This window comes from Mytilus californianus, unplaced genomic scaffold (genome assembly GCF_021869535.1).
Source record: "Mytilus californianus isolate M0D057914Y unplaced genomic scaffold, xbMytCali1.0.p SCAF_15, whole genome shotgun sequence".
Lineage (NCBI taxonomy): Eukaryota > Metazoa > Mollusca > Bivalvia > Mytilida > Mytilidae > Mytilus > Mytilus californianus.
In genome coordinates this window covers 22,517,142-22,529,583 of record NW_026262637.1, presented here as the reverse complement: position 1 = coordinate 22,529,583, position 12,442 = coordinate 22,517,142, and the positions used below count along the sequence as shown (strand labels likewise).

The 12,442-nt window shown below is 32.0% G+C and overlaps 1 protein-coding gene across 1 annotated transcript in view; it reads right to left on the bottom strand.

Moving 5' to 3' along the window:
• Positions 1–12,442, bottom strand: part of LOC127725675 (cGMP-inhibited 3',5'-cyclic phosphodiesterase 3A-like) — a 77,850-nt gene that overhangs the window by 20,619 nt on the left and 44,789 nt on the right. The window contains exon 7 of the mRNA XM_052232826.1: positions 2,931–3,121. Coding sequence (XP_052088786.1) covers positions 2,931–3,121 — 191 coding nt within the window. The remainder of the gene's footprint in view (positions 1–2,930; positions 3,122–12,442) is intronic.

The window sequence follows — 12,442 nt, the reverse complement described above, 5'->3', positions numbered from 1 at the left end:
TTTGCCTTTACGATAAATTTACGATTATTTGGCAAAATTTGAATCCGCAAACCTTATATTAAAACAACTTACAAAAGAAAAAATATAGAAGGACATTATAGGACTTAAGTTTTTTAGGTAAATTGGAATGTTAATTACCTAGGTTCTTAAACACTCAATTATCAAAGTTTAAGTGAGGGCACATTTAATGTTTATATTAAATATATCATCTAAAACTATACCTGGCTCTAGTTTAAGTTTGGCAACAATGAATAGTGTTGAGTACTCTAATTGTTGAATCTTACATAAATCCTGACAGGGTCATGCAAACTTCTCTATTTATTGTTATTCAGAGTCTTGAGAACAATGAATAAAATTAAGAACTTTTAAATTTGACACATAATAGATTGAATATAACTGACTGATAAACTTTATTTTTGAAATATGCATTTGTTTATATTAACTGAGTTATACATTCTATAGTACCCATTACAAACGAGCTGATTTTCTAGAGCAGTTCTAACTCTGTCATTACAAATGAGCTGATTTTCTAGAGCAGTTCTAACTTTGTCATTACAAATGAGCTGATTTTCTAGAGCAGTTCTTACTCTGTCATTACAAATGAGCTGATTTTCTAGAGCAGTTCTTACTCTGTCATAGATCTCACTATATTGACCATGGTCCACCATAACTTATCAATGCTATAATTTTTAGGAAGGAGACCCCAAACACACATATTTTTTTTGGCCTTACTGTTTGTTGTGTTCTTACTTTTGTGGTGTACTTATAGGGTAAAAACTTCTACGTTGTGTTCCTACTTTTGTGGTGTACTTATAGGGTAAAAACTTCTACGTTGTGTTCCTACTTTTGTGGTGTACTTATAGGGTAAAAACTTCTACGTTGTGTTCCTACTTTTGTGGTGTACTTATAGAGTAAAAACTTCTATGTTGTGTTCTTACTTTTGTGGTGTACTTATAGGGTAAAAACTTCTACGTTGTGTGCCTACTTTTGTGGTGTACTTATAGGGTAAAAACTTCTACGTTGTGTTCTTACTTTTGTGGTGTACTTATAGGGTAAAAACTTCTACGTTGTGTTCCTACTTTTGTGGTGTACTTATAGGGTAAAAACTTCTATGTTGTGTTCCTACTTTTGTGGTGTACTTATAGGGTAAAAACTTCTATGTTGTGTTCCTACTTTTGTGGTGTACTTATAGGGTAAAAACTTCTATGTTGTGTTCCTACTTTTGTGGTGTACTTATAGGGTAAAAACTTCTATGTTGTGTTCCTACTTTTGTGGTGTACTTATAGGGTAAAAACTTCTATGTTGTGTTCTTACTTTTGTGGTGTACTTATAGGGTAAAAACTTCTATGTTGTGTTCTTACTTTTGTGGTGTACTTATAGGGTAAAAACTTCTACGTTGTGTTCCTACTTTTGTGGTGTACTTATAGAGTAAAAACTTCTACGTTGTGTTCTTACTTTTGTGGTGTACTTATAGAGTAAAAACTTCTACGTTGTGTTCCTACTTTTGTGGTGTACTTATAGAGTAAAAACTTCTATGTTGTGTTCCTACTTTTGTGGTGTACTTATAGAGTAAAAACTTCTATGTTGTGTTCTTACTTTTGTGGTGTACTTATAGGGTAAAAACTTCTACGTTGTGTTCCTACTTTTGTGGTGTACTTACAGGGTAAAAACTTCTATGTTGTGTTCCTACTTTTGTGGTGTACTTATAGGGTAAAAACTTCTACGTTGTGTGCCTACTTTTGTGGTGTACTTATAGGGTAAAAACTTCTATGTTGTGTTCCTACTTTTGTGGTGTACTTATAGGGTAAAAACTTCTATGTTGTGTTCCTACTTTTGTGGTGTACTTATAGGGTAAAAACTTCTACGTTGTGTTCCTACTTTTGTGGTGTACTTATAGGGTAAAAACTTCTATGTTGTGTTCTTACTTTTGTGGTGTACTTATAGGGTAAAAACTTCTATGTTGTGTTCTTACTTTTGTGGTGTACTTATAGGGTAAAAACTTCTATGTTGTGTTCCTACTTTTGTGGTGTACTTATAGAGTAAAAACTTCTATGTTGTGTTCTTACTTTTGTGGTGTACTTATAGAGTAAAAACTTCTATGTTGTGTTCCTACTTTTGTGGTGTACTTATAGAGTAAAAACTTCTATGTGGTGTACTTATAGGGTAAAAACTTCTATGTTGTGTTCCTACTATTGTGGTGTACTGTTCCTACTTTTGTGGTGTACTTATAGGGTAAAAACTTCTATGTTGTGTTCTTACTTTTGTGGTGTACTTATAGGGTAAAAACTTCTATGTTGTGTTCTTACTTTTGTGGTGTACTTATAGGGTAAAAACTTCTATGTTGTGTTCCTACTTTTGTGGTGTACTGTTCCTACTTTTGTGGTGTACTTATAGGGTAAAAACTTCTATGTTGTGTTCCTACTTTTGTGGTGTACTTATAGGGTAAAAACTTCTATGTTGTGTTCCTACTTTTGTGGTGTACTTATTGTGTAAAAACGTCTATGCTGTGTTCCTACTTTTGTGGTGTACTTATAGGGTAAAAACTTCTATGTTGTGTTCCTACTTTTGTGGTGTACTTATAGGGTAAAAACTTCTACAACTAGTTTAAGAAGGAGAATGACTGAAAACAACACTACACAAGCTTTATGGTCAACATCACAAATTTTTTCACCCATACAATATATCTATGTCTTTTTAACTGACAAGAATCATGTCTTCATGTCCTAAATCTTAATCTAATAGTTGCATGTTTATCTGTTTGGACATGGACTTGCTTTGGACAAATTCTTGATTTGCTTGCAATGCAATTGGCTGATTTACAGGAAATTTCTATGAAACTGTTGAGAAACATCTGTAAAGGGGAAATATATCCAAAGTCTCCAGGAATGAGGAAACACTCTTTTTTTTAGAATCATATTACAGCTGTTTACCTGTGGTGCACTTGTTGCTACCAGGAAGGCATTGGTACGTCCAGGATGATCATAATCATGCATGGCAGCGGCAGTATATAAAGCCATTAACTCCAAAGCGGGAAAATTTCCACCCATAATTCCATAGCTGTCATCTGCAGCAAAACTGTTCGCTCGATGTGTTAGGTTTGATCTGTATAAAAGTTCTGATTCTGAAATGAAAATTATTAAAATATGATATTATGCCATTTTCATATTAAACCAGAAATTGGTATTAACATGTTTCTACAGCTGAGTTCTTACTCTCCAATTTACCTTCTAATGGATTAATTAGTTGATTGAATTCCATTGATAAATATTTTGTGTATTCACCATGAGAACAAGTTAAAAATACATCACTTTGTAGAAGCTTAGAGGTAGGTGAAAACAAAGAAAAAGATACTGTGATTATGCAATTTCTAGTGCAACTGAAAACAAGGGAAATGAATGAAAATAACACTTTATGAATTTTATGGGTAGGAAGTGCTGTTACTGGATTAGCCTTCATTAGGAATGCTCAAATCCGTATATTTTATGGGTAGGAAGTGCTTTTACTGGATTAGCCTTCATTAGGAATGCTCAAATCCGTATATTTGAAAGTCTAGGATGTATAAGAACCAAAACAGATGAAGAGTATATGACCAAAAAGGACCAAAATTTTTTTTTAAAAATAGCCAAATCCATCTTTGGTCATTAACATTGCCCTGAATGGAGTTGAAACCTTAGTTTCTTCATAATTTATAAATTTATAAACGGACAAATTTAGTAAGGTTAGTAATATATAATTTTTTTAAATGATCTGAGTACTATAGTACTGACTACTGAGTTTATGATATAATATGTTAAACAATTGTGGTTTGTAAATTCTTAATCGATTCCTCTTGAACTTTAAGAAGTGCCATCATTTCATTTTTTGTCAATTGACGTCAGTCTTAGGTTTCTTCATGCATGAACAGCATTCAAACACGAAATATTATATAATACTACAATATAACATTCAAAATGTGAGAACAAGAAACATCTGTTGCTAATGGGGAAATAATAAGTTTTAAAAAAAGAGGAAGTTCGTCTATTGGTCTTTTGTGTTTAGGTGCAATAAAAGTGCAGTAAAGTCAAAATTTCTGTAAATTACACAACACATTTTTTGGCTAAAATACCGTAGAAAATGCACTGCAAACTCTGTCAATATCAACTTATATAAGTGAAATTGTAATCAATAATGTGTGGTTTTTAATTCATCAATTTTTTAATAACACAGGCCCAATTACATACTGAATGAATGAAACCTGAATCTTAACACTTTCAATATTACAATATTCAAGTAATCAATATCATATAGTACAAATAAGCCAATGAACAGTATGACTCATATCTAAATGAGTTTCTAAATCATTCAAAACGTGAGAACCGATACATGTATGAGTACCCATATAAGACTGTTCTGCTTTGGTCTAGTGTTAAGATTACAATGCAGTCTGTTGTATAATAGTTGTTGTCAGTAACTAAGGTCAAAATTTTTCTGGCTTTTTCTTGGCAGACATTTTCAAAAGCATTTTGTTTGCTACAATTGCTACTATTTTCAATTGTAATTAGTATGTGGATAAAATGAAATGTGGATGTAATTGCCTACCAGACAGCAATTTACCAATACAACTTCATCAACAATAGACATATAGAGAACACATAAAGTCTTTTTAATAACCAACACCACTAATTCTATACACATGATACAAATTGCAAAATAATATGAATCACAGAATAAATTTAACCTTGTTAAACCTATTTTTTTGTTTGATTATATTTGTACTTTTATTTACTGACAACTACGAAAATTTCTGCAGACGACAACAACAGATGTTCATTTTCTAAGAACAAATTTAACTCAATATAACGACTTTCTATCCTCTATAGCAGGACAACAGTACAAAACAGGTTCCTTAACTGACACAATGTATCGTCGCTGTCAACGTAATCAGTGTTCTCGACAAACTTCAGCCTATCTATCTGATTTGTATTGAATAGGAAGCCATTTCGTCTTACTTTAGACAGTACAAAATAATTTGGTGAGGTTGACAAAGATTGCTTGGTTAAACATTGTTGATTAATTCAGACACTTGGGGTTTCATCCAGGGATTCCAATTTCTCACTTCAAAAAGTTTAAGAACATTACCAATTTCCTGAAAATCCAATTTCTTCTTGATCAAATATGTTCATTATTAGCAAGCTTTACACAAGATATGTGCATTTCTTTACCAACAGATGCAAAAAAAAAAATCATTTTTAATAAAAAAAAATCTTAAATTGTCAGTTGTTTTTAGACAATTTTGTGAGATTTCAGGTAGAAATTATATTCAATGTGGACTGGGTTAAGGAGTACAAGAAAAAAATGCTTAGTGTCAAAAGATGAATATCAAAAACTGACATTATTCAAGTTTTGAAAGTAGAAAAACTGCAACACCGGAAGTATAGAGTTTTGACCAATTCATTGATACAATAATTAATTTTAACCTCCAGGATGCCCTCCACAACAATGACATCTACCATCATTTCTTTCTTTTTGTACTTTTGTATGTTAATAAGAGTTTGTCCTAGAGTCATATCGTTTGAGCCTTTGACATATATTAAAATAATCAACAAGATTGACAATATAAGCCCTAAGAATTTCTAATCAACCAGAAAAAGATTTTTCTTCTTGGAAAATATTTGTCATAGTAATCAAATGATTCACACAGCATTAACAAACCAATATTCTGAGTGAATGGAAAAGTTTTATGGACGTAATATGATATCTTGTTAATTTGCTTTTTAATTTAACACAATATCTCATATCTTAATTTTGGGTTTACCACTGAAACTTATTACTATCTATAAATAATATGTGTTAAGTCTCCCAGTAGGCTGAATGTGGTTTAGAAATATGGTTATATGGGCTTTACCTGTCTATAAGTAAGATATATGCTCAGAGTTCAACTGTTTGGCTGCCCTCTATGAATAAATAAACAGCCACCTCCATTGAATATAGACATGAAATCTGGTGCTAAGGTTGGAAGATTGCCACATTCTCAACATGTAAAATGTTAACTGACTATCTTAGGGGTCCACAGGTGACCTATACCTGGGTTAAATATTTGCTTCTACCCAATACCCTTAAATTTTGTCTTTTTCATGTGAGAAAGTGTAAGTGTTGGTTAAGGTAGAGGTGTACTACCAAAAGTTCTGGTAAGTCTTAGAGATTATCCAGTATATGACACATGACTATTGCTGTTTAACAATAGATTACGAGATAAGGTGTTAGTATTGGTGTCAAGGTAGGTGTTACTACACAATTATTTCTTGAAAAATCAGTGATATTTACCATATGGCATGTTGATGTGGAGGTCAATTCTGGTATTACTACCAAGACTGAATTTTAACATTTACCATGTGAGGTAAAAGTGTTATTGTCACACTAAATAAAAGCAAGAAGAAATACAGACATTTACCATGTGAGATGTAAGTGTAAATGTTACTACCAAGAAGAAATATTGACATTTACCATGTGAGATGTAATTATAGGTGTTACTACCAAGAAGAAATATTGACATTTACCATGTGAGGTGTAAGTGTAGGTGTTACTACCAAGAGGAAATACAGATATTTACCATGTGAGGTGTAAGTGTAGGTGTTACTACCAAGTGGAAATACAGATATTTACCATGTGAGGTGTAAGCGTAGGTGTTACTACCAAGAGGAAATACAGATATTTACCATGTGAGGTGTAAGTGTAGGTGTTACTACCAAAAAGAAATACAGATATTAACCATGTGAGGTGTAAGTGTAGGTGTTACTACCAAGAATAAATACTGATATTTACCATGTGAGGTGTAAGTGTAGGTGTTACTACCAAGAGGAAATACAGATATTTACCATGTGAGGTGTAAGTGTAGGTGTTACTACCAAGTGGAAATACAGATATTTACCATGTGAGGTGTAAGTGTAGGTGTTACTACCAAGTGGAAATACAGATATTTACCATGTGAGGTGTAAGCGTAGGTGTTACTACCAAGAGGAAATACAGATATTTACCATGTGAGGTGTAAGCGTAGGTGTTACTACCAAAAAGAAATACAGATATTTACCATGTGAGGTGTAATTGTAGGTGTTACTACCAAGAATAAATACTGATATTTACCATGTGAGGTGTAAGTGTAGGTGTTACTACCAAGAGGAAATACAGATATTTACCATGTGAGGTGTAAGTGTAGGTGTTACTACCAAGAGGAAATACAGATATTTACCATGTGAGGTGTAATTGTAGGTGTTACTACCAAGTGGAAATACAGATATTTACCATGTGAGGTGTAAGTGTACGTGTTACTACCAAGTGGAATTACAGATATTTACCATGTGAGGTGTAAGTGTAGGTGTTACTACCAAGTGGAAATACAGATATTTACCATGTGAGGTGTAAGTGTAGGTGTTACTACCAAGAAGACATTTACCATGTGAGGTGTAAGTGTAGGTGTTACTACCAAGTGGAAATACAGATATTTACCATGTGAGGTGTAAGTGTAGGTGTTACTACCAAGAGGAAATACAGATATTTACCATGTGAGGTGTAAGTGTAGGTGTTACTACCAAGTGGAAATACAGATATTTACCATGTGAGGTGTAAGTGTAGGTGTTACTACCAAGTGGAAATACAGACATTTACCATGTGAGGTGTAAGTGTTGGCGTTACTATCAAGAATAAATACTGATATTTACAATGTGAGATGTAATTATAGGTGCTACTACCAAAAAGAAAAACTGACATTTACCATGTGAGGTGTAAGTGTAGGCGTTACTACCAAGAAGAAATACTGACATTTGCCATGTGAGGTGTAAGCGTAGGTGTTACTACCAAAAAGAAATACAGATATTTACCATGTGAGGTGTAATTGTAGGTGTTACTACCAAGAATAAATACTGATATTTACCATGTGAGGTGTAAGTGTAGGTGTTACTACCAAGAGGAAATACAGATATTTACCATGTGAGGTGTAAGTGTAGGTGTTACTACCAAGAGGAAATACAGATATTTACCATGTGAGGTGTAATTGTAGGTGTTACTACCAAGTGGAAATACAGATATTTACCATGTGAGGTGTAAGTGTACGTGTTACTACCAAGTGGAATTACAGATATTTACCATGTGAGGTGTAAGTGTAGGTGTTACTACCAAGTGGAAATACAGATATTTACCATGTGAGGTGTAAGTGTAGGTGTTACTACCAAGAAGACATTTACCATGTGAGGTGTAAGTGTAGGTGTTACTACCAAGTGGAAATACAGATATTTACCATGTGAGGTGTAAGTGTAGGTGTTACTACCAAGAGGAAATACAGATATTTACCATGTGAGGTGTAAGTGTAGGTGTTACTACCAAGTGGAAATACAGATATTTACCATGTGAGGTGTAAGTGTAGGTGTTACTACCAAGTGGAAATACAGACATTTACCATGTGAGGTGTAAGTGTTGGCGTTACTATCAAGAATAAATACTGATATTTACAATGTGAGATGTAATTATAGGTGCTACTACCAAAAAGAAAAACTGACATTTACCATGTGAAGTGTAAGTGTAGGTATTACTACCAAGAAGAAATACTGACATTTACCATTTTACCATGTGAGGTGTAAGTGTAGGTGTTTCTACCAAGAAGAAATACTGACATTTGCCATGTGAGGTGTAAGCGTAGGTGTTACTTCTAAGAAGAAACACTGACATTTATCATTTGATGTTATAGTGTTACTACTAAGAAGAAATAATGTCAATTATCATGCGAGGTGTTAGTGTTGGTTTTAATTATGACATCATAATTCATCAGATTTTAGGACATGATGGTTGTTTTCAGTAAAAATAACTTTCTTTTTTTGTAAGAAAGTGTAGGTGTTAATGGTTCAATGTTTCTCTGAATTTATTGCATAACTTAAATAAAGATTTGCTTTTTATATTATAAAGTGTTCTATTCTGCAAAATTATTTTTTGTCTATAGTCCATAAAATCCAGTTTAACCTGAGACAGTGTTCTTTCTTCCATATATCCCAATTCCACTGAAATTCCAACAATTTTTTCTTAACCAATGAATATGCATACTGAAAAACACTTATGTCTATTCAAAATAACCTCAAATTACTATAAGAAAGGCAGACTTTTTATTTGCATGCATGACGTCAAACTTAAAATTCTGCAATCCATTTGAAGAGATAGTATCTTAAAAGAACTTATTAAGACTTGCATCATTCATCTATATAAAAAGCAATTTCTAAATAGAGTACAAGGAAAATCCGTAAATTTGTTCTAACACTTGAAGATCTTAAAATAAAACTTGTTATTTCTTTCAACAGCTGAGACGCACATTTCAAACAATTCAATCATTTTCAAGTGATGAAAAACAATGTTAAATTGACAATAGACAATAATATATTACAGCTAAGCCATTATTGCATGTAAGATATTATTTGATGAAGCAGAGTCTTTACTAATTGACTGCCTAAAGGAGAAAATTGTTAAGTCTTGTGGTGCTGCTTACTATCCAAGCACTTAACACAATTTCTAACATCCTTTTATAGATTATCCTTTTCTAGGCTTTATGGTATTGCAATATGAATATAGAGGTATATTTTGCCATGTACTTGTCACAAACATATCAATAGCATATCACAATACCTTCCAAAACCTATTCCAAAAACTGAACCTCTAAAAATTCATTCATTCATAGTTAATAAGAAAGTGAAACATGAACAGCGACCCAAACTAATATAGATGTCACATCAACATCTTTGGGAAAGACCTCTTGCTCATATCATAGATGTCACATCAACATCTTTGGGAAAGACCTCTTGCTCATATCATAGATGTCACATCAACATCTTTGGGAAAGACCTCTTGGTCATATCTAAGTATTGATGTGAAGATTCAAAACCTGACAATTTTGGTAGCATTTGCCTTTTTTATTCCTCAACATCACTTACATATAGGAACCAACAGAAATTATGCCAAATGAGAAAATTGACTAGGTTATGTAGTCTTATATTCCAAGGATTAACTAATTAACTCTTGTTTTGCTTAATGTCCAGTGACAAATAGTTCATGCATGATGAGGGTGATGTATCTGTAAGACATCCAATCAATCAATCAATCAATATAACAATTTGTGACTTTTCAATTGTAAAGGCCAAAAGGTGAGCTTATAACATCATCTTAATAGAATGTCTCTTGGACACAGTGATATTTTTCAAACTTCTGTTTGAATAATAAACTAATTGTACAAATATTGTGTTTTTCCAAGCTTTAAAATGATTTCTAAACATCAAAAGCCTGGTTTGACAAGAAGTAACCCAATTATGACAAATTTTCCTTTAATCCAAAACTGCCAACCAATAATTGGATGCTAAATATTCTACTCGTGCAAAAAATTGCAGCTCTACCATCATTTAATGCACAGTTTCAATTTAGAAATGCACAGTTTCAAATAAATAGCTAAATATTTCCTTGACATTATTGTTTTCATCGAATTCTGCGTCAAAATTAAACATCTTCAAACAGTCATTAGGGACATCAAGCCATTAAGGCAAGTGCCAGAATTAAATTACACATGACACAACGGGATCCTGGATGTTAACCCATTTTGATCTCAATAGGCCTCAGTTTTATAAGATCAAGACTGTAAATGCTACCTATGATAGCAAAGATATGAACAGGCCGATTGATTTTTCTGCCAACTGCACATGTAATGGTTTTTGACAAGTATTCTAGGAAGATTCCCAAGCTAATGCTAGATTACACATTTAATACAGCATCATGGAAAACAAACATAATCAATACACTAATTAAAACAGCAATGTTTCACACTAAATATAAAGACATTTTTTATTTTATTGCCAATTCTAATCCATAGAAATTCCTTGTAATTATTTCATAATGTTTCTAGTTATATAAGGTAATTTACTCTCATTTTCAACAACAATATTTAAAGAGAGGATTGAAACAGCTTTCAAACATGTACTTTTAACCAAATGAAGGCATGTATTCTGGGAAAACATGTTTCAATTAATGAAAGTAGTGACCTTTAAACTCTTTACAAAGTTTACTAATGTGATATTAAAGGTCAAGTGCTGTGGATTTATTCATTTTCTTGGATTGAGGAAGAAACATATTTTCATGTATTTTTAATTTTGTGGTTTTGCCAAAGTCTGCCTATAATCCTATAAAAAATATTTGTACAATGTTGAACATTCAAAACTGTGGTTTACCTGTACCAATGAAATTGGTATCCTACGAGTACTGATAAATACACAGTCATCTAAATAAAATAAATTAAATAGAAGAATAATTAGTAAGTCCTTCTCTAAAAGTGACCACCTTTAAACATAAATACTCTGAGAAAGACCAACTAAATATATAGATTTAACTTGTTTTGTTGTAATTGGCTGTTGCTTGTGAATTCTGGAGAGAGAAAAAAACACCACTGGATAGACCTTAAATAAGCCAAGAAAGGAACTTTTGCACTCGATTTTACACTTCAACATTTATCAGAAAGAACAGTTTACGAAGAGATAATCAAAGCATCGTCAATGTTGTGATCCAGCCATATTCATAGCTAGTCTGATATTCTTTCTGACCATACTTTTTTCAATATTTTTTCTCTTTTCATTTCTAATCTTACTGAAAAATTCCTTTGTTATTGTCCAAAGGTAGGGAATTTTGCAATATTAATATAGATATTGATATTTTAATTTACACTCTGGAAAGGGAAATCGTCATAGTAATATATATATATTTGTATATGCCATTAATAATAACTGGCTTAATAATTTCCAGAAAGAGACCTTGGAAACGCACTTTCTCAACAACAAAAATTTTTAAAATAATAACTATTTTTTATCTAAATTGGTGTTCATTCTTCATTAAGAAAAAATACATTTCCTGTATTCAAATTTAAATTTACAAATACTTAATGCTGAGATATTTCCAATTACTGTTAAATAGCAATATAATGGGATATAAATGTAGAACAAACAAATAAATTTTATTGCAGAAAATGCTCAGGTAAGAGTTATGCAATTTTATTTATTGTTTCAACCAAATTTCTGATAATTGTAACTAATTCATTAGATCTTGATTATTGACTTATGTCAGATGATAATGACACTAATTTTACAAGTGAAATAAAATTTGCTTACATTTTAATACATATTTTTTTTCATTTTTGTCTTTTCTTTGGAAAAAAAAACCACATCTGATTAATTTCAGCTAGCTAGTAAAATTAACAGAATATTTTAATGTAGTGTAATTCAAAATAAATAATACAATTGTAGGTTTACTATTGAGGTCAAGTATGTGTGTATTCAGATAGGTGTGTAATGAATTGTGCTTATTTAATTATGTAACAGGTCATGAGATATTAACTGTGGTGAATTAAGACTAGGGTTGTTTCCAATTAATACTTACACCTTTGAGTGTAATTATT